The sequence below is a fragment of the Elephantulus edwardii genome, unplaced genomic scaffold, assembly GCF_000299155.1.
Source record: "Elephantulus edwardii isolate Elephantulus edwardi_28Jun2011 unplaced genomic scaffold, EleEdw1.0 scaffold00212, whole genome shotgun sequence".
NCBI lineage: Eukaryota > Metazoa > Chordata > Mammalia > Macroscelidea > Macroscelididae > Elephantulus > Elephantulus edwardii.
Window position 1 is genome coordinate 4654148 of NW_006399962.1, and position 18795 is coordinate 4672942.

The 18795-nt window shown below is 40.8% G+C and overlaps 3 protein-coding genes across 3 annotated transcripts in view; 2 read left to right on the top strand and 1 right to left on the bottom strand.

Annotated features, from left to right (window-relative positions):
- DNAJC14 (DnaJ (Hsp40) homolog, subfamily C, member 14) overlaps window positions 1-11147 on the top strand; it is an 11525-nt gene extending 378 nt beyond the window's left edge. Inside the window, exons 2-7 of the mRNA XM_006897652.1 lie at window positions 3231-4697; window positions 7772-7878; window positions 8081-8200; window positions 8522-8682; window positions 8775-8877; window positions 10852-11147. Coding sequence (XP_006897714.1) covers window positions 3288-4697; window positions 7772-7878; window positions 8081-8200; window positions 8522-8682; window positions 8775-8877; window positions 10852-11062 — 2112 coding nt within the window. The 5' untranslated portion in view covers window positions 3231-3287 and the 3' untranslated portion in view covers window positions 11063-11147. The remainder of the gene's footprint in view (window positions 1-3230; window positions 4698-7771; window positions 7879-8080; window positions 8201-8521; window positions 8683-8774; window positions 8878-10851) is intronic.
- Window positions 11148-12420: 1273 nt separating this feature from the next.
- ORMDL2 (ORM1-like 2 (S. cerevisiae)) lies at window positions 12421-13883 on the bottom strand. Its single transcript, XM_006897653.1, has 3 exons — window positions 13709-13883; window positions 13395-13546; window positions 12421-12611 (listed from the first exon to the last, which is right to left on the bottom strand). Exons 1-3 carry the CDS (start codon window positions 13880-13882, stop codon window positions 12476-12478), a joined length of 462 nt encoding a protein of 153 aa, XP_006897715.1. The 5' UTR covers window position 13883; the 3' UTR covers window positions 12421-12475.
- Window positions 13884-15087: 1204 nt separating this feature from the next.
- The window catches only part of SARNP (SAP domain containing ribonucleoprotein), a 98677-nt gene continuing 94969 nt past the window's right edge, over window positions 15088-18795 (top strand). Inside the window, exon 1 of the mRNA XM_006897686.1 lies at window positions 15088-15123. Within this exon, the coding sequence (XP_006897748.1) occupies window positions 15088-15123 (36 nt within the window). The remainder of the gene's footprint in view (window positions 15124-18795) is intronic.

An 18795-nucleotide genomic window follows, 5' to 3' on the forward strand; every position in this document is an offset into this window, starting at 1 on the left:
CTAGGACCACACCCTTTAAGGCACCTCTCGTTAGTATTTCAGTTCAGGGGAACTGAAAACTAGGGGTATTTGGAGGAGGAAGTAGAATTGTGGTTAGTTTGGTTCTGGCTTATTGCTGCTGTTAGGTGTCATCGAGTTGACTCTAAACTCAGAGACCCTGTTATGTATAGCAAATCGAAACCTTGCGTGATCCTTTATTTATCCTCACTCTGCTTTGAGGGACTTCCATTCATTCTCTCTTTTGCCAAACCTGATGTTCTTTTTCAAGGACTCGTCCCTCTGAATAGCATGCCAAAAATACGTGAGACAATTCTCACCATCCTTGCTCCACTTATTCCAAGACAGATTTATTTATTCTTTTGACAGACTGTAGGATGTTCAGTACTCTTCGCTAACACAGCTCAAAGGCTAATCAATTCTTCCCATATTCATGATCCAACTTTCACATACATATGAAGCAATTGAAAACACCATGTATAGGAGAGTACACCTTAGTCTTGAAACTGACATACTTGCTCTTTAGCACTTTAGTGGCAGCAGAATTTTCCAGTGCAGTTTGTCTTTAGATTTCTTGTCTGCTTCTTCCATAGGTGATGTGGATTCAAGTAAAATCACAACCTGTTGTTTCAGCTGTGAAGGTTTCGGTTTTCTTTTTGTCGAGATGCAATTTATAGTGAAGGCTATTGTCTCTGATCCTAAATAAGTGCTTCAACTCCCATTCACTTTCAGCAAGCAAAGTTGTTCATCTCTGTAACAGGTTGTTAAGGAATCTTCCTTCAATAGTGGTATCACATTCTCCTTCATACAGTCAAGTTTTTCAGATTATTTGCTCAATATAACGATTAATATAGTAAAAGACTACAACCCTGATAACTCACCTTTCCTGATTTTAAACTATGGCAGTATTCTATTCCCTGGTTATGTTCAAACAACTGCTTTATGGTTTCTGTGTAGATTGTGTAGGATCACAAAGGTTCTGAATTTCCACTCTTCACAATGTTAGCCGTAATTTATTATGACTCATACATACAACCATATCCCTTTCATGGACAGTACAACCCAAGTAAACATTTCTGTTACTCTGTTTTCAGTGAAGATCTAGCTGATATCGGCAATAATATCCGTTGTTGTATGGCCTCTTTTGAGTCCAACTTGAATTTCTGGCAATTCCTTGTTGATGTACAGCCATTTAAAAATAATCTTAAGCAAGATCTAACTTTTATGTGATATTAATAGTTTGGTTTGATAATCTTCACATTCTGTTGGGTCATCTTTTTTTTTTTTTTTGGAATGGGCACAAAGTCAGTTGGCCATATCTTCAAAATTTTGTCTTGATGTAGGCAACTGAGTCATTTACTGAAACATCTCCACTGATATTCTGTCAACTCCTTAATCCTTGTTTTTCACCAATGCTTTAAGTGCAGCTTGACCTTCTTCCTTCTATATTATCTTACCATATGCTATCTCATAAAATGGTTGGACATAATTTCTTTTTGGTATGGTGACTTCCATCTTCTATTGATGTTTCTTCAGGATTTCAACTTGGGACTTGAATTCGTTATTCAGTTCTTTCAGCTTGAAAAATGGCAAGTGTATTTTTCCTTTGGTTTTCTACCTCTAGGACTTTGCATTATTATATTTCATAATAATACTTTGTTTTTCTGAGTAGCCCTTTGAAATTATCTTTTCCACTTTTTTTTTTTCTTTTCCGCTTTCTTATGTCATCATTTTTTCCTTGCACTTTATATTTAAAGAGCAAGTTTAAGAGTCTCATGTGACAACCATTTTGGTTTTTCTGTTTATTATGAACTTTTATTTTCTTCATGCATGTTTTCCTCGGATGTTATTCCACAACTCATCTGTTCTTATTAGTGTTCAGTGCATCAAATCTATGCATTTTAAATTCAAGTTAGATATACTCAAAGATTGCATTTTGGCTCTCATGGACTTGTTTTAATTTTCTTCAGTTTGGATTTGTATATAAACAATTGATAGTCTGTTCCATATTTGGCCCCAGGCTTTGTTCTTATGATAGTATGCTTTCCACTATCTCTTTGCCGATATAGTAAATTTAATTCCTTTGTATTCCATCAAGTGGAGTCCTTGTGTATAGTAGCTGTTTATGTGTTTTGAAAAAGATATTTTCCATGAACAAATAATTTCAAATTCTACAAAATTCTATCATAAGATCTCTGGCTTCATTTCTATCATCCCAACTACCATTTCTTCTTGTTTCCAGCTTTTGCATTCTAGTTATCAGTTATTCGTACATCTTGATTGCATGCTAATCAGTTTCAGACTGCAGAATTTCATAGAAATCATCAACTTCATCATCTTCGACTTCAGCAGTTTGTTCATGTATGTGAATAATAGTTGTTATTTATAGAGCTTTCTTGTATTAATATGGATATTATCTATTACAGCATTATACTTCAGGGTAAACCTTAAAATGTTGTTTTTGATGGTGAATGTGAGATTAAACCTCTTCAGTTTGTTATTCTTGACATAGAAGACCATTTGATTAAAAATAGTCAACACTAGTCCATTGTAATGGACTAGTCACTGACTCCTAGGAGATAGATATTTTTGTGTGCCATTACATTTTTGAGAACTTCCAATTTTCCTGGAGTCATATTTTGTATGTTCCATGTTGTAATTATTAATGGATATTTTTTTTTTAGCTGTTTTTCCTCGTTTTGAATTTTGCCATACCAGTAAATGAAGGTCCTTCACTGGGTGAGATTTTTTTTTACTGTATCCAAGTCATTAAGAGAGACAGTACTTTGAGACGGAAGCTCTTCCTTAGTCATATTTTGAGTGCCTTTCAAACTCAAGGGCTTATCTCATAGCACTATATCAGACAATGTTCTGCTATACATAAAGGTTTCAAGGACCCATTGATGCAAACGTGGATAGTCAGTCTTGCTTCCTAGTCTTGAAACTCCACTGAAATCAAGTCCACCCTGGGTGTTATACCACCAGTGGTATAGTATCACAGCAACACATAAGCCACCATGGTACAGCATACTGACAGATGAGTGAATAGTGAGCTTTTTGCCCACTAAGAGTAATGAATAATGAGTAGTAGTGGGCTTATTGGAGTAATGAATACTCCAAGAGAACTTGGAGAAGACATCCTCTCCATTGGGAAGGAGATGACTGTCCTAAATGTATACTGATGTAAGATTATTTAACCCCTCTCAGACCCATTCTTGACAGCTTTGTTACAGGCATCAGAACCTACCATAATGGCTGTGACCTAAAACCCTCAGGAAGCCCTTGGGGTCATGGCCCAGAAGCATCCCGGAGGAAGAGGGTTGTGTGGAGCTCGACACGGTGGTGGTGCTTCCCTCAGGACTTTAGGACCTTCTGTGGACTCTGACATACTTTCGTTCTCAGGACCCACGGACTCAGCAGGGACTGCTCATAATGGTACCCACTGCCTCATGGAGCAGTCAGATGCTAACTACCTACAGCCTCCAAACCCAGCCCACTGGTCTGATCCCAACCATGGCCCCCCAAGGGGTCCAGGACCCCCCAGGGATGGAGAGGATCCTGATCAGAGTGAGATGTCTTCAGAAGAAGAGTCAGAAGTGGACCAGGAACTCTCAAGAAAGAATGAGGCTGGGTACCAGGAAGATGGAAGCCCTTCTTTTCTTTCCATTCCACCTACTTGTAACTGCCAGGGAACCCCCAGGATCCCTGAAGGTCTTTACTCTGATGCAAGAGATAGCTCTTCTAGCAACTTTTGCCACCACTGTACCTCTCCAGCTTTGGGGGATGATGAAGAGTTGGAAGAAGAATATGATGAGGAACCTCTTAAGTTCTCCAGTGAGTTTTCACGTGTGTCCAGTGGAAAGAAACCTCTACCCCGGAAACAGCGGCACCGATTCCCAGCCAAGGAGGAGGCTCGAGAAAGTGGACGCAGAGATCCCCGGTCCCCTGGACGACATAGGCTGAGTGGAAAACGAAGTCAGGCAGATAGACGTAGAGGCCTGGGATTGTGGGGAGCACAAGAACTATGCCAGCTTGGACAAGCAGGCTTCTGGTGGCTGATTGAACTGCTGGTATTGGTAGGAGAGTACGTGGAAACTTGTGGACATCTCATCTATGCATGTAGGCAGCTGAAAGGCAGTGATTTGGACCTTTTTCGAATCTGGGTGGGAGTCTGGGCTGGGCGGCTGGGGGTCTGGGCCCAGGTGGTATTCCAGTTTCTGCACCAGGGATTCTGCTGTGGAATAGGCCTGCTCACCCGTTTTCTTAGATTACTGGGTGCTTTGTTACTTCTGGCTCTGGCCCTCTTTTTGGGCTGTCTGCAGTTGAGCTGGCGGTTTCTGGTGGGACTTGGTGACCGATTAGGCTGGAGGCGTAAGGCTACTTGGCTTTTTTCTCTGCTGGATACCCCTGCCTTGCAGCGTTGCCTGATTCTGCTGAGAGATAGCAGGCCGTGGCAACAGCTAATAAGAATGGTTCAGTGGGGTTGGCTGGAGTTGCCTTGGGTGAAACAGAGGACTAACAATCAGGGGAACACACCTGTAGCTAGTGGACGCTACTTCCAGCCGGAAGAGGAAGTGGCTCGACTCTTGACTATGGCTGGGGTTCCTGAAGATGAGCTAAACCCTTTCCATGTGCTGGGAGTTGAAGCTACAGCATCAGATACAGAACTGAAGAAGGCCTATAGGCAGCTGGCAGTAATGGTAAGTACCCTTCCTTTCCTTGTTCCTCACTTGCTCCCATATTTTCTGTTTCAGTTTGGGGGAGAATGGGATAAAGGGAAAGCAGTGCAAGAAGTCAGCTTGAAGTTGAAGGGTAATTTAGAATTGCATAGACTTTTCCTCTTCTACTGTGGCTCTGCTCTTCCTTAGTTTTGTTAAGGGTTTTTCTGTTTATTTCCATGTAATTTTATTATCATTATAAAAATGAGCCAGCTGCATCAAGCAAAACTCTAATCACTTACCCTGAATGTTCAGGTGAAGTCTTTCTGACTAGGTAAAGAGGATTTGTCGGAGAGCCCTTCAGTTAGTCTGCCCTGAACAAATGAAAGCTTATTAAACACAGGAAAACCCTACCACCTCTCTCTGAGAGATAAATATGTGCCTAGTGTAGGAAGGCTCACGGAACTGTGTGAGTGATTGTTTCAGACCTAGGTAGAAGAAAACAAACTATTTCAAGACTAGCAACTCAAAGTAGAAAAGGGAAGGCGGATAGAAATCATAGAAAGATGGGTGTGCACAGCCATCATTATAGGACCATGTGGATGAGTGTAGTCGATAAAGGGGAGTGTAGTCAGTCATGCACCATGTGCTTGAAGGAAATGGTTTAATACAAGCATGCAGTCATATTACTAGTTTGCTGCTGTCTGATATATAATTGTTTTTTTCTGTATAAATGTTATGAATATAAGAAATGTGTGCAAATTACATTGAAAGTTTATTTTTACTGAATTTCATGGAACAGGATTGGTAAAACACCTTAGTATGCAGATCCTTTGCTAGTTGAAGGACACCAAGATTTCCCATTAACTAAATCTCACTTCTGATGGGTCGGTTCATCAGGTTTCCGAGGCTGTAAGTTATACCTGAAAGCAACTGCCTATCTTCCTCCTGAGGAGCTAGAGCTGTTAATAGAATAGTAGGAAAGGCTTGGTTTTTGGGTTAATAGTGCAATTTGCTATGGACTAGGCCACTAGAGCTCCCTTTAAACTTCTTGAGGCTCAGTAAATTACCAGGGTTATATTTTACCAAAGAACTAAATTAGTTTTGTTGAAAATGCATGCCTCATACTAGACAGTCTGAAAAATTAAGAGTAAGGAATGACTATTTACACTCTTACTAATATTAGAGATCTTTTCTCAGCTTCATATCTTTTTAGTAGATATCCTTTTGTAGAGAATAGCACTTTAAAAAATACTCTTGGCGAGCTCTGGTGGCCTGGTGGTGGGAGGCTGCGCTGCGGTCCCAGGGGTGCACGGTTCGAGTCCACCAGATGCTCTGCTGAAGAACGAGGGACAGTCTCCTCCTGTACCAGTCAGGTCTGATTGATGGTACACACAAAATAATAATAATAATAATAATAATAATAATAATAATAATCCTCCTCTCATTTTTCAACTTGGTTTAGAAATGCAGTTAAATTCTGCCATCCTCAACACACCAGTTACCACACTCCTTGGTCCAGAATATATGTGGGAATTTTTAAAGAAAAAGGTCTCACTACCTTTGCTAATATGAGCCCCAACGTTCCCATGAAGAGGATGTTCCTTTAGCCTGAGGATGAGAGATTTAACAATATTCTTTTTATTTGGCATTACTTAGGGGACTAGCTTTAGCCCTTTATTTTAGGGGCAGGGGAGAGTAGAACCTTAGGAACATTGGGATAATTTTCTTGGAGAAAAGGCTAAAGAGTGTGTAACAAACCCTTGAGCTTTATGATACCCTGTTTCAGTTCTGGGATAGAAGTAGCAGATTATTGTAGGAAGCAGAAAACAACCAGTTTGAGATGGAACATTTTTAGAACTCTTACTTTGTGACTGATAATGTGAAACTTGATATGTGTATCCTAGGTTGAGTGACTGTCGAAAACCACATAGGTGTTTGGCTGTGTGTGTGTACTAGGTAGGGTGACTACCTATCCCTTTTGCCTGAGATTGAGGTATTTCTTGAGATGTGGGCTTGTCATGCTAAAACTGGAATAATGTTGTTGTTGTTATGTGCTGTCAAGTCGCTTGTGACTCATAGTAGCCCTATGTACAACAGCCCTGCTCTATCCTGTGCCAACTTTACCATCTCCAACATACCTATCCTCAATTACCCCAGTCACTGTATCAATCCATCTCATTGATAGTCTCCCTCTCTTTCTCTGTCCCTCTACCCTTCCAAGCATGATGTCCCTCTCCAGGGACCAGTTCCTCCTTGCAACATGTCCAAAGTATGTCAGATGAAGTCTCAGAATCCTTGCCTCCAAGAAGCAGCCTGGCTTCACCCTCCATAGGATGAACCTGTTTGTTCTTCTGGCAGTCCATGGTATATCCAACACTCTTCTCCAGCACCACACCTCAAAGGCATCAATTCTCCTATTTATTATCCCTAGTCATTGTCCAGCTCTCTGATGTATAGTAAGCAGTTGTTAAGACTTTGGCCTGGATCAGGCACATTTTAGTCTCCAGACTGACGTCATTGCTCTTCAGTACTCTGGATAGCTCCCTGACAGCCGACTTTCCCAATGCAATATGTCTCTTGATTTCCTGGCTGTTGGAACCAAGAATGTTGATTGTGGAATACTCAAAACAAAAAGCCAAACCCACTGCTGTCAGACTAACTCATAGTGACCTATCATCAGGCTTCTGAGGCTACGATTTAATAGGAGCTCAATACGGCATTTTTCTTCTTCAAAGTGACCAGTGGGTTAACACTGGCTTTCTAGTTAGCAGCCCTGATGTAACCCACTGAACCACCAGAGCTCCTTAAAATTGGGATAGTCCAGGCAAATAGATTCTGGTCTATATACTTCATATACTTTCTTATTAAATCTTATCAATAACCTATGGTGGATTATTGCTCTATTTAACAGTGGAAAAACTGAGCTTTTAATGAAAATAATTTAAAGTAATAGCTATTATTAGATGTTAGCCAGATGAATGAAATATTGGGACTTAACAATACTCTCCAAAAGGATGGTGAAAGCGAATTCTTTGATAAAAGGTTATCTTGACCCAACATTGGGAGAGTAATCTATTAGAATGAATTTGTAAATGAAATCTCTGTCTTGATAGGTTCACCCTGACAAAAATCGTCATCCCCAAGCTGAAGAGGCCTTCAAGGTTCTGCGGGCAGCCTGGGACATTGTCAGCAACCCTGAAAGGCGGAAGGAATATGAGATGTAAGTTGAAGATGGAAAATTGTCAGAAGTCTTAAATCAACTATCTTCAACAGCAGAGGCCCCGGATTGGTGGATAAAGGTCAAGACTGAGGAAACTAAGATTGTTGGTCTCTCTAGATAGCCAGGGGCCTCAAGAAGCTAACAGATCTATCTCCTTTGTTTGTCCCTCAGTACTTTGACTTACAAACCTTTCTCCTCTTAGGAAACGAATGGCAGAAAATGAACTGAGCCGATCAGTGAATGAGTTTCTGTCCAAGCTCCAGGATGACCTCAAGGAGGCAATGAATACTATGATGTGCAGCCGATGCCAGGGAAAGCATAGGTATGAAGGAGGAGGAAGACAGAGATTCAACAGATCTCAGAGACTGTGTAGCCAAAGACCTTTGTGAATAGTATTGGCAGTTGTGGGATATAGGCTGTGAGTTAAGTCCCTGGTTTCTTTGTTATGCTGTAAATGATTGGGGATTTGTATTAATAATAAGAAAGAAAATTCTAATATTTGAGGGTGGGTGTATTTGTATGTCCAACAATGGAATAGAGATAATTTTAGAAGTTTCAACCTTATTTGTCAACAGTGATGAGACCATAGTACAGTAGGTAGGTTTGATAAATTTTCAAAGACTTTTCCTTTTTTGGGTTATAGGAGGTTTGAAATGGACCGGGAGCCAAAGAATGCCAGATACTGTGCTGAGTGTAATAGGTTGCATCCTGCTGAAGAAGGTGATTTTTGGGCAGAGTCAAGCATGTTAGGCCTCAAGATCACCTACTTTGCACTGATGGATGGAAAGGTGTATGACATCACAGGTATAGTTCTGCCCTCTTTAAGCATAAATTCTCCTTTCCTGATCTCATACATGCACTAAAACATTTTGGTTGATTATTTCTTACATTTGCAGAGTGGGCTGGATGCCAGCGTGTGGGCATTTCCCCAGATACCCACAGAGTCCCTTATCACATCTCATTTGGTTCTCGGGCCCCAGGCACGAGTGGGAGGCAGAGGTAGGCTGTATTTCTTCTCAATAATCTATGATTCTAGTTTGGTTTTTATTTATTTTTTTTAATTGTGATTTTAACAAACGTTTACAAAAAAGTTGGATTTTTCATTTATTCATTCATTCTTTATTGCTGATTTGCCTCTACCCACCCCCAGTTAGCCTTTCTTTTTTTAAAAAAAAATAATCATTCATTGTTGCATAATTTCCTCCCTCCCCCACTCTACTTTGCTATGCACCTCTTATTCTGGACTGCTGTCATGCAAATAATGTGTAATCATATATTCCTTTTAAACAGTTCTTTCCTTCATCTGTTCCAAAGCAGTGTCCATTATTTATCTCTTTTGTTCCTCCTAACCTCCATGCCATTATTGTTTTATAACAGTGGTTAAATGACCTTTCCTCAATAGCAGAGGCCCCGAATTGGTGGATAAAGGTCAAGACTGAGGAAACTAAGATTGTTGGTCTCTCTAGCTAGCCAGGGGCCTCAAGAAGCTAGCTAACAGATCTATCTCCTTTGTTTGTCCCTCAGTACTTTGACTTACAAACCTTTCTCTTAGGAAACGAATGGCAGAAAATGAACTGAGCCAATCAGTGAATGAGTTTCTGTCCAAGCTGCATGATGACCTCAAGGAGGCAATGAATACTATGATGTGCAGCCGATGCCAGGGAAAGCAGTTTTCCTTTTGTGACTGAAATATTTCATTCAGCTTAGTGTCCTCCAGAGTTACCCACATTTGAAGTATTGAGTTCCTTGTTTTTCAGTGCTGCAAAGTATTTGTGTGAATATACCATGGTTTTTCTATACTTTCATTTGTTGATGGGCACTTGGTTTGCTTCCATCTCTTTGCTATTACAAATAACTCAGCAATAAACATGGGTGTGCATCTATCTGGTGGCAGCTCTGGTCTCTTTAGGGTATATTCCTAGCAGTGAAATTGCTGGGTCAAATGGTATTTCTATTTCCAAGTTTTTGAGAAAAACACCAGACCGCCTTCCATAGTGGTCGCACCATTTTACACTCCCACCAGCAACGAATAACGTTTTCAATTTCTGCATAACCTCACCAGCATTTGTTTGCTGCTCTGTTGAACTTTGCTGTTACTGGAGTGAGATGATATCTCATAGTTGTTTTGATTTGCATCTCTCTTAGAGCTAGGGATTTTGAACATTACTTCATGTGTTTGTTTGTCATCTGAATGTCTTCTTTGGTGAAGTGTCTGTTCATATCCTGTGCCCATTTTGTGATTGGGTTGTTTCCCTTTTTCTTGTGGAGGTGCTGGAGTACGTTATAAATTGTAGATTTAAGTCCCTTATCAGATGTCATTACCAAATATTTTTCCATCTGTGGCTTCCCTTTTTACCCTGTTGGAGAAGTTTTTGGATGTGCATAGGGATTTGATTCTTAGAAGGTCCCATTCATCTTTTTTATTCTCTCTTGGTTTTAGTTTTTTTTCAAGGTGCTTGGAAGACTGTTCATATTGTGGGTTAGGGCTTCTAGATTTCTTCCAAGCTTTCCTCTGATGAAATTTATAGTCCTTGATTTTACTCCTAAGTCTTTGATCCACTTTGAGGTGGTTTTTGTGTATGGTTTGAGGTGTAGGTCTTGCTTGAGTTTTCTACTGAAAATTTTCATGATTCTAGTTTTGAATAAGGTTTAAAATGACATACAATTTAAGACACATAGGTGCCTCATCTAGGAATCTGGGTGTGGTGCAAGGGATTTGTGATCAACTGCTAACAAGGTTAGCAATTAACACCCACCCAGAAGCTCTGTGAAGGAAAGGTCTGGTGAATCTGCTCCTGTGAAGATGATAATCAAGAAAACTCTACGGAGAAGTTCTCTGTAATTTATGGGTTGCCTTGAGTTGGCAGCCAACAAGAAGTGCCTCATCTTCTAGCATGTTTAGAAACTATCCTGGTGTTTTAATGTAGATAACCATATGACTCTAACATTTCCTGCTTCTTTATTTCTTCTTAGAACCACCTCAGATACCCCTCCTGCTGATCTTCAGGATTTCTTGAGCCGGATCTTTCAAGTACCCCCAGGCCAGATGCCCAATGGGAACTTCTTTGCAACTCCTCAGTCTGGGCCCGGGACCACTACAGCCTCCAAGCCCAACAGCACAGTACCCAAGGGAGAAACGAAACCGAAGCGGCGCAAGAAAGTGAGGAGGCCCTTCCAGCGTTGACAACCTTTCTTTTTCCTCAAATCAATGTCAGGGAGTCAAAAGGGCTGTGTATAGCACAGGATGGAATTTGATGTGTTTATTTTTCAATATTTAAAAAAAGGGAACATTTTAAGTGCAAACTGTTCACTGAGCACGTTTAGGAAGTCCCTGAACCACTATCCTGTCGTTTCCCCCCACCCCCCACCAACCCAGGAACTAAATCTTGTCTTCTGACAATACCAAAGAAATAGGAAATGGGTAGAGCAAAGAACTTAGGCCTTGGACTGGACAATATATCCCATAGTGGTGTGGGAACTGGTTATTTCCGTGGGGTTTACATGCCTTTATCTTGTCTTTTGCTTTTAGAGCAGATGACAATTATTCTTTCCTCTTTTAAACTATGAGTATTTTATTTCCTGTCTGATTTCAGAATAGAACCCCCTCCTTATCCCTGTACTAGTTAAAAGAACAAGAAGGCCATGTATCCCTAACTGTAGGACGTGTAGAGTTCAGAGTGAGAAGTTTGAATGGTTTCATCCAATCTTTACCCTTGTGGGTAGTCAGAAATGGCCAGAAGGAATTTTGTATGAAGCCGACTCATGCTCTCTGCTCATGGTTGAGGGAGAAGCATTGGGGGCTCTTCAGCAGCCCCCTTGTGATCCAAGGGTTTGTATTTTTTTAAGTTTGTTCATATTTTTATGTACATACCTATTTAAAGCCAGGGGATTATCTTTCTATAAATATATATCTGGCAAACTGTATCTTCCCTCTCTTATTTCCCCATGTAACTGGAACTTTTTGTCCTTACTGAGGTCCTTTCCATACTGTATTAAGTGAAGGGCACCCCTTACTGGACTATGGAAGAAAAACCGATTGCCATGGAGTCTAACCAATTCCTAGCTTTAGCTCCTTTGGGTTCCGAAAGCTGTAAATTGCACAGGATGAGCTTGCTCATCTTTCTCTTACTGTGCGGTTGGTGGATTCAAATCACCAGAAAGGCACGGCCTCTGGGCTAGCGGTGCACCTTGTTATGGACTAGGCCACCAGAGCTCATTAACTATTAAGGAAGAGAGAATTTAAAAGTTTAGAGAAGTTTTATATAGTGAGTTATACATTCTCTTTCTATCCTTGAGGACATGGTCCTGTTTCCCCTACTTAACAAATAGTAACCATATTTGAAAAAAGTGTCTTTATTATTTTAAGTAAGATATACAGAAAAATATAGCTGGAACGTGATGAGGTTTGGCCCTCCCTTGCATGGCTAGTCCTAGGGAGCTTCATTTGCCAATCTCTTCTTGGAAATAAGGGAAAGGGTGTGGTGTGCAATTCTTAAATTTTAAAGATAGTATGAAAAAAGAAAAGATTGTATGGAGAAGGGAAGTCCTTTGTTCAAATCTCTTTCCTATGCCTGTGGACCTGTCCCCAGCCAATCTCTTAATATTTATTGATGCCAAAAAGACGAACCCCATGGAACTGGGGCAGCTTAGGAAGTAGTACGGTGAGCAGTGACACTGTGTTGATGAGGAAGTGAGCAGCATCATATTTGGTGTAGAAGCTGGCCAGAAGGTAGCTAGGGAGAAGAAATAGGATGAATGAGAGGATGGCTTTCCATACACATATTCATGATTTTCCAGTGATTTTGATACTGTTTTAAATGATCTATTCTACTGCATGTAATTCTAGAACATCTGAAAGCATTCCAGCTATATCAACAATATTTATTTTGGGGTTGGGAGATCATCAGATAAAATCTTTAACTGCAGTCAGTTTGCATGTTTCTTAATAGTTGTTGTTCTGTGCCGTGGAGGCAGAACTGACTATTCAGCAGGTTTTCAAGCCCCAAGGGAACTGCTCGTAGATTCAATCTGTGTGCATTTGGGTTGGTAGCACAATTCCTTACTACTAGACCACACATAGAAAATGACAAATGAAGGGTGCTTTGTCCCATGTTGATGTGTATCATCAAGTCAGAACCAACCCATAACTGACCTTCCAGTGGGTTTTCAGAGGCAGTTAATCTCATGGGAGATTATCCATCCTTCTCCCACACCCACATCCAGCTTCCTAGATTTTATATCATTTTTTTTTCTCTCTATTCACTTATCTTTGCAAAAACATTTAGTTTACTTGATCTCTCTCCTCAGTCTTGTCTTCATTCCCCTACCACAAAGGGAAATAATCAGGAATAGTTGATTATTGTTTTCTACTTTTTAACAGCTTTTCCTAGGTCTAGAACTAGTCTATACCATGTTTTCAGAAGTAATGTGCTTTTCCAAACGTTCCTGTGAGCCTTCTAACTTGGCTCTTAGAGCTCTTTCCAACCCATCATTTCCCATATCCCCCCCAAACTTACAGTACAATGGGAGAAATGCTAAGGAACTTTCGAGAAGAAGTGAACTGAAGCCCATAGTCCATCTGTTCCCAATGTGTCAGCAGCCGAGCTTTTCCTTGGTCAGGGGTCTCAAAGGGTGTTCCTTTCACTGTATGTAGGAAAACATACATTGCCTGGGAGGAGGGAAGAGGCAGAAGGTGATCTTTCAGCCTAGGAATTTTAAGGTAGGAATTAGGGGGATCCCAACAGGAAGACATAAAGCCCCAAAGAATTGGTTATTTTGGCTGTTGTGGAAAAGCCTTGGAATGAGTATAAAGGTGTGGTTTAGTGCTCACCAAGTTGTGGATGACGTTGGTCAGGGTCCAGACTACGGGAATGCTGAAGAAGGGGATGCTGAGTAGAACCACGTGCAGCAGTCCTACCAAGATGATGTAGGCCAGCCATATTCCCCGGCTATTCATCACTCGGGTATTGGGGTTTACTTCACTGTGTGCCACCCCAACATTCATCCTACCATGTGGAGCATCAGGCAGGAGGTCAATTAAGTTTTAACTTGAGTTTGGCCCTCTGCACTCTACCCCCTTAGCCAAAATGCCTTGAACTCTAAACTGGAGTGAAAAAACGACCCCATTAAGCAAAATGGAAAACTTGGGGAAATTACTACAATATAGAAAGAATTTGCCGCTCTCCATTTCTAGAGATGGGTAGTTTTAACACTTAAACTGTAACATGGAATACACCTAGGTTTGAGACACTCCACGGAGCAACAGAAAGCTAGGAATCTCTTGCTTTACAGACGTTTACAGGATCATGCAACTCTAGAGGAGTCACAGGAATCAAGAAGCCACCAGGAAAGCTAAGGGGTTAAAACAATTCATTATCCCTTTTTCCTTTGGGCCTATTAGTCCTGTCTCTCGTCCCCATGTCTTCTCTCAAGCCTCGGTGGTACAAGAATTTGCCCTGGCCATCTGGACTGGGCTAGAAAGAGACCTAAGCTAAAAGCCTCCAGAGATGGAGCCCTGGTCCTCACTTCTGGGTGGTTCTGGTCATTTGAAAGTGGCTCTTTAAATTCACGTCAGGCTTTAAAACCGATGTAAGGTCCCGAAGCAGTGCTTTGCTTCTTTACCATAGCTATAAAATTCTCCAAACTACAGGACCCGCCTCATGCTTTGCTTCGCTACCTTCTCGTATTTTGGTCCCCAGCGGGCTCTCGCTAGCACTCCTCTCTCAGGTTTTAATTCTCCCACTCTTCGCTCCCACCCTTTTTCCTTCAGCAGCTCCTCTGCAGTTTCCCAGTAGCCCCTACCTGACAGTTTCGTCCCTCCGGGACCACAGGGCTGGTTTCTACACCTGTAGTCTCCAGGAAGCAGCCGCCCCCGCCCTCGCCTATTTGCGCTTTCCCTATTGGTGAAACAGAATCAGCGCTGCCAACATTCATTGGTTGGCAGTCTGTAATAAGAACACACAATTGGTCACCATTTCTATCTTCCAGCCGAGTCAAACTCCACCCTTTTCTCTGTCCCACCTTTGGAAAGGCGGGGGGAAGCTCAGGGAATGAGAGGGATGCCACCTACTGACGAATAGGAAGAGCGGATGGTGTGATGTGGAAGTAAAAGTAGCTGCTATTGGCCGTCCGTAGTTTTCTGCCCCTAGGCGGGAGCTCCTGTGAACAGAGGTAGTGGATGGGAGCCTAGAGGAGTAGAGGGGTAACAAGATGGCGGCGGAGACAGTCGAGCTTCATAAGCTAAAGGTAACGTGAAGGGGAGAAAGACTCAGTTAGACTTTCCCGGGGTTTGAATTCTGCATCATGGTTTGCGCCTTCTATGCGAACTCCTTGCAGGTTTTCTGTTCTGTTTTGCCGCTCTTGCCTTAATTAGACGCATGTCTTTTGTGCCTTCTGTCTTCCACACTACGCCTTCCTTTTCTGTTTTTCCTTATGGCTTTGCTGTTATCTCTGCTTTTTATTTGGACTTTCTGGTTTTCTTCATAGCTGTATCATCGATCATCCTTTTCCACTGGGTTGTAGAAGTGCCTTCGACCTGTTATACTCTTGGTTTCTTGTCAGAGTTGCGGTATGTCAGTAGTTTCCTCCTCATCTCCCCAGCCGGACACGGGGCCCTTTTTTCTTTCTGGGTTGCTACTTCCAGTTTCTTTACCAAAGTTGAATTTTCTTATTAGCCAGCGATGGCACCTTTGTGCATTTCTATCTGTGTAGGACTCCAAACTCAATCCATTAAATGCATCCATCCCTTTTTAAAGGTAGTGTACGACTTCTTCCCCCCAGGAAGGGCCAACTTTGAATCAGCTGAGAGGCCTGAAGCAAAGGCACAGACGTTTCAGATTTAGAAGTTTTCCAAATTCCCATAGTAGTTCCTTTTCCTCCGGATCACACTTCCCTTCCTTTCTCGCCACCATGAGATAGCTGCAATACTGTGGCAGACTACTTAGAAGATTAAGGGCACGTATAACTATAGAAGCTATTAGCGTTATATGTCTTGGTCGGTTTCTTACGTTTAGATTATTATTTTCCTGGAAGAAAGGAGTTTTTTTTTTTTTGTTTTTTTAAAGAGTGAATTCAGATACTATTTTAGTAACTTGTTCGTTTGTGATTTACTGTTACCCAATAGATGTTTTGGTCACATCATCCTGGGAATCTTGGACAGACAGATTAATTTAGCTACAATTGAAAATTGATCCTTTAAAACTTGACCAGCAGTTTAATAACTTGATAAAAGTAAGTTTAAGTACTGAGGATACTGGGCGGTCATTTCTTTAATCGCTTATTTCACACGCATTGCCTTTGAGACGGAACCGATTTATAACTGACCCTCTAGCAGGTTTTCAGAAGCTGTAAATTGCAGAGAGATTGTCCATCCATTATTCTTGGAACTGATGCTGAATTCAAACTGCCAGAGAAGTGCCACCTGTGGTGTAGCAGAGCAGCTCCTATTGACAAAGACATCAGAGTACCCTAATCACCTAGTCTATGGAAATGCATCTATTTTTTAAGCCCACGAGTCTAACTTGTATTAGTGGATTTTGTGTTATCCTACAGTTAACTATTAAGTTGGTGTTATTAACAGCTTATGTTTAGTCTTTTAATAGTTATGATGAGTGGAAAAATATAATCTCTACCTGTGTCAACTATGCTTATACTACTCTATTGTAATGTATATTGTAAAACACAACATGTCATTGTTACATGCTGTCAACTCTGAACCAACTCAGAGCCTACCATCCACTGGGTTTTCAGAGGCTTTCAGTGGCACAGGAGGAGATTGCTCATCTATCTTCGGGAGACAACCTGGTGGATTTGACTGTTATCTTTGGGTTGGCAGCACAACTCCGTAATAGGCCACCAGAGTTCCCTAAAACACACATAAAAAAGAAATTTTGGGGTAGAAGTAAGAAATGGAAATATTAGAAAATGTACTATTTTTTCATATCCCATTTTTAAACTTCTAGTGTAAATCACCAGCCTCTCTACTGACTTGTCTGTATGGATTTTGTGTTAGTTTATAGCGTTCTTTTTTCAAATCTGTATTTTTTAAAAATTTTTATTAAACTTTATTAATTTAAATGAACATTTACAGAGATTTTGGGTTTCTTTTCATTCATTGTTGCACTATTTTCTCTACCCCTCCAGTTCGTTCCTCTTTTTCCCCCCACTTGAAAGTCTGTTTTAATTGTCCCATTGCCACAGTGCTTGTCAAAGCCAGTTCTGATTAATTTCCTTTGTCTGTGTCCTTTGCCATTCCCTATCACTCCTCCCTGAGAGAGACTTCAGCCTGATTCATAAGGAAAGGGGGACGGTGTATTCTCATAGCTACTTCCTGCTGAAAAGGGACGCTGTAGGTTTCAGGGTGAAGATCTTCTCTCACTACTCTAAAGTGCCCCTTTGGTAATAGGAAACACATAGACTGTTGTGGAGATTGATTTTGGAATTTAGATGCACTGTTATCAATTGTGCTTAGCCTTACATGTTCATATCCTTGAAGATGTATCATGGAAGTGTTGCAGCCTAGAAGACACAAATTTAACAAGTTAAAAGTACCTGAGTCAAAAATTAAAAGCAATAATATTCCAAGTAGAGGTTCTAACAGTGGCACAAATCAAGTTACAGAGGGAAGGTAGTTCTTAAAAGGCTTATTGACTAGCACTTTGTCTATTATAGTATAAAGGTTAGGAACCACAAGATGTAGAGGCTCAACTATGTCAATTATTATTCTTAAGTCCTGGACCAAATTCCATCTACCCCTGGGTGGTTTTACAGCTCGGAAGTCCGTATGCAAGGCAGAGGTGAAGTAAGGAACTGCTTATGAGGTTTTCCATCAATTCCAACAACTAAGAAATAGTGAGAAGAGTTGGGACCTCAGAAGGCTTTTGGGACCAAATAGTAGGTAGGCTCTTATGTCCAGGAGAAACGAATATACTTACCAGTAATGTTAATGCTCACCCACAGCTTTTCTGGGAGGATCTAAATCGTTGAAGCGTCAAATTTATATTTTTAAATATATATTACATTTGTGTTTGATCATTCACTCTTACAAAACATCGTTAAGCCTGATTTAGCTTTTAGAGTCTAAGAACATGAAGCATTTCAGACAACCTAAAAAGGGCTCTGTCTTTTAATCACATTTACTTGTCTTTGCTTTTTCTCTGGAGCACTTCTTAACCTTTTGGAGGTCACAGATATCTTTGAATCTCTGATGAAAGGTATGGACCCTCTCTCCAGAAAAAAAACATGTACACATACTTTGCATCCAAACTGAGGGGCCTTATAAAACTACGTTGTAGCCCTGAGGAGTCCATAGACCTTTGGTTAAGAACCAGGTCTTTAATCCTGACTTCAAGGACAGGAAATCTTTGGTTCTGCTGATCCTGATGAAGCTTTCTTGACTTATGATTTTTTAAGGATTTTATCCTTTTTTAAAGAAATTGTTCCATTTTAAAAATAAAGGAAATTTAGGGCTTTAGCATGAGTCTTCATAGTTAAAGAAAAACATGTGAAAGAAAAGTACTGTCTATCTGACTTGACATTAAAGATTTTATAGAGTTGCAGTCATAATGTAATTGGAAAGGGAGATGAAACTGGATGTGATTGAAAAGTTCTTTTGGACTGTAACAGTACCATACTTTTAGGCAGACATAAGAAAACAGGACTATTGCAGAGGAGAGGAGAGAAGCGTAATAGCTTCAGTGTTGAAAACAGTGAAATATGAAACAGCTATGAGATATCATCTCACCCCAGTCAAAATAGCAAAATTTAACAGAACAGCAAGCAATAAATGCTGGCGAGGTTGTGGAGAAACTGGAACCCTTATTCACTGTTTGTGGGAGTGTAAAATGGTGCAACCCCTGTGGAAAGCGGTATGGCACTTTCTCAAAAAGTTGCAAATAGAGATACCATTTGACCCCGCAA

Coding starts and splice junctions, on each gene's coding strand:
- ORMDL2 (XM_006897653.1), bottom strand. CDS start 13,882: ATGAATGTTGGGGTGGCACACAGTGAAGTAAACCCCAATACCCGAGTG. Junction 13,547..13,708: donor CCAACGTCATCCACAACTTG/GTGAGCACTAAA, acceptor CCCTCCTCCCAG/GCAATGTATGTTTTCCTACA. Junction 12,612..13,394: donor AGCATTTCTCCCATTGTACT/GTAAGTTTGGGG, acceptor TCTTCTCCCTAG/CTACCTTCTGGCCAGCTTCT.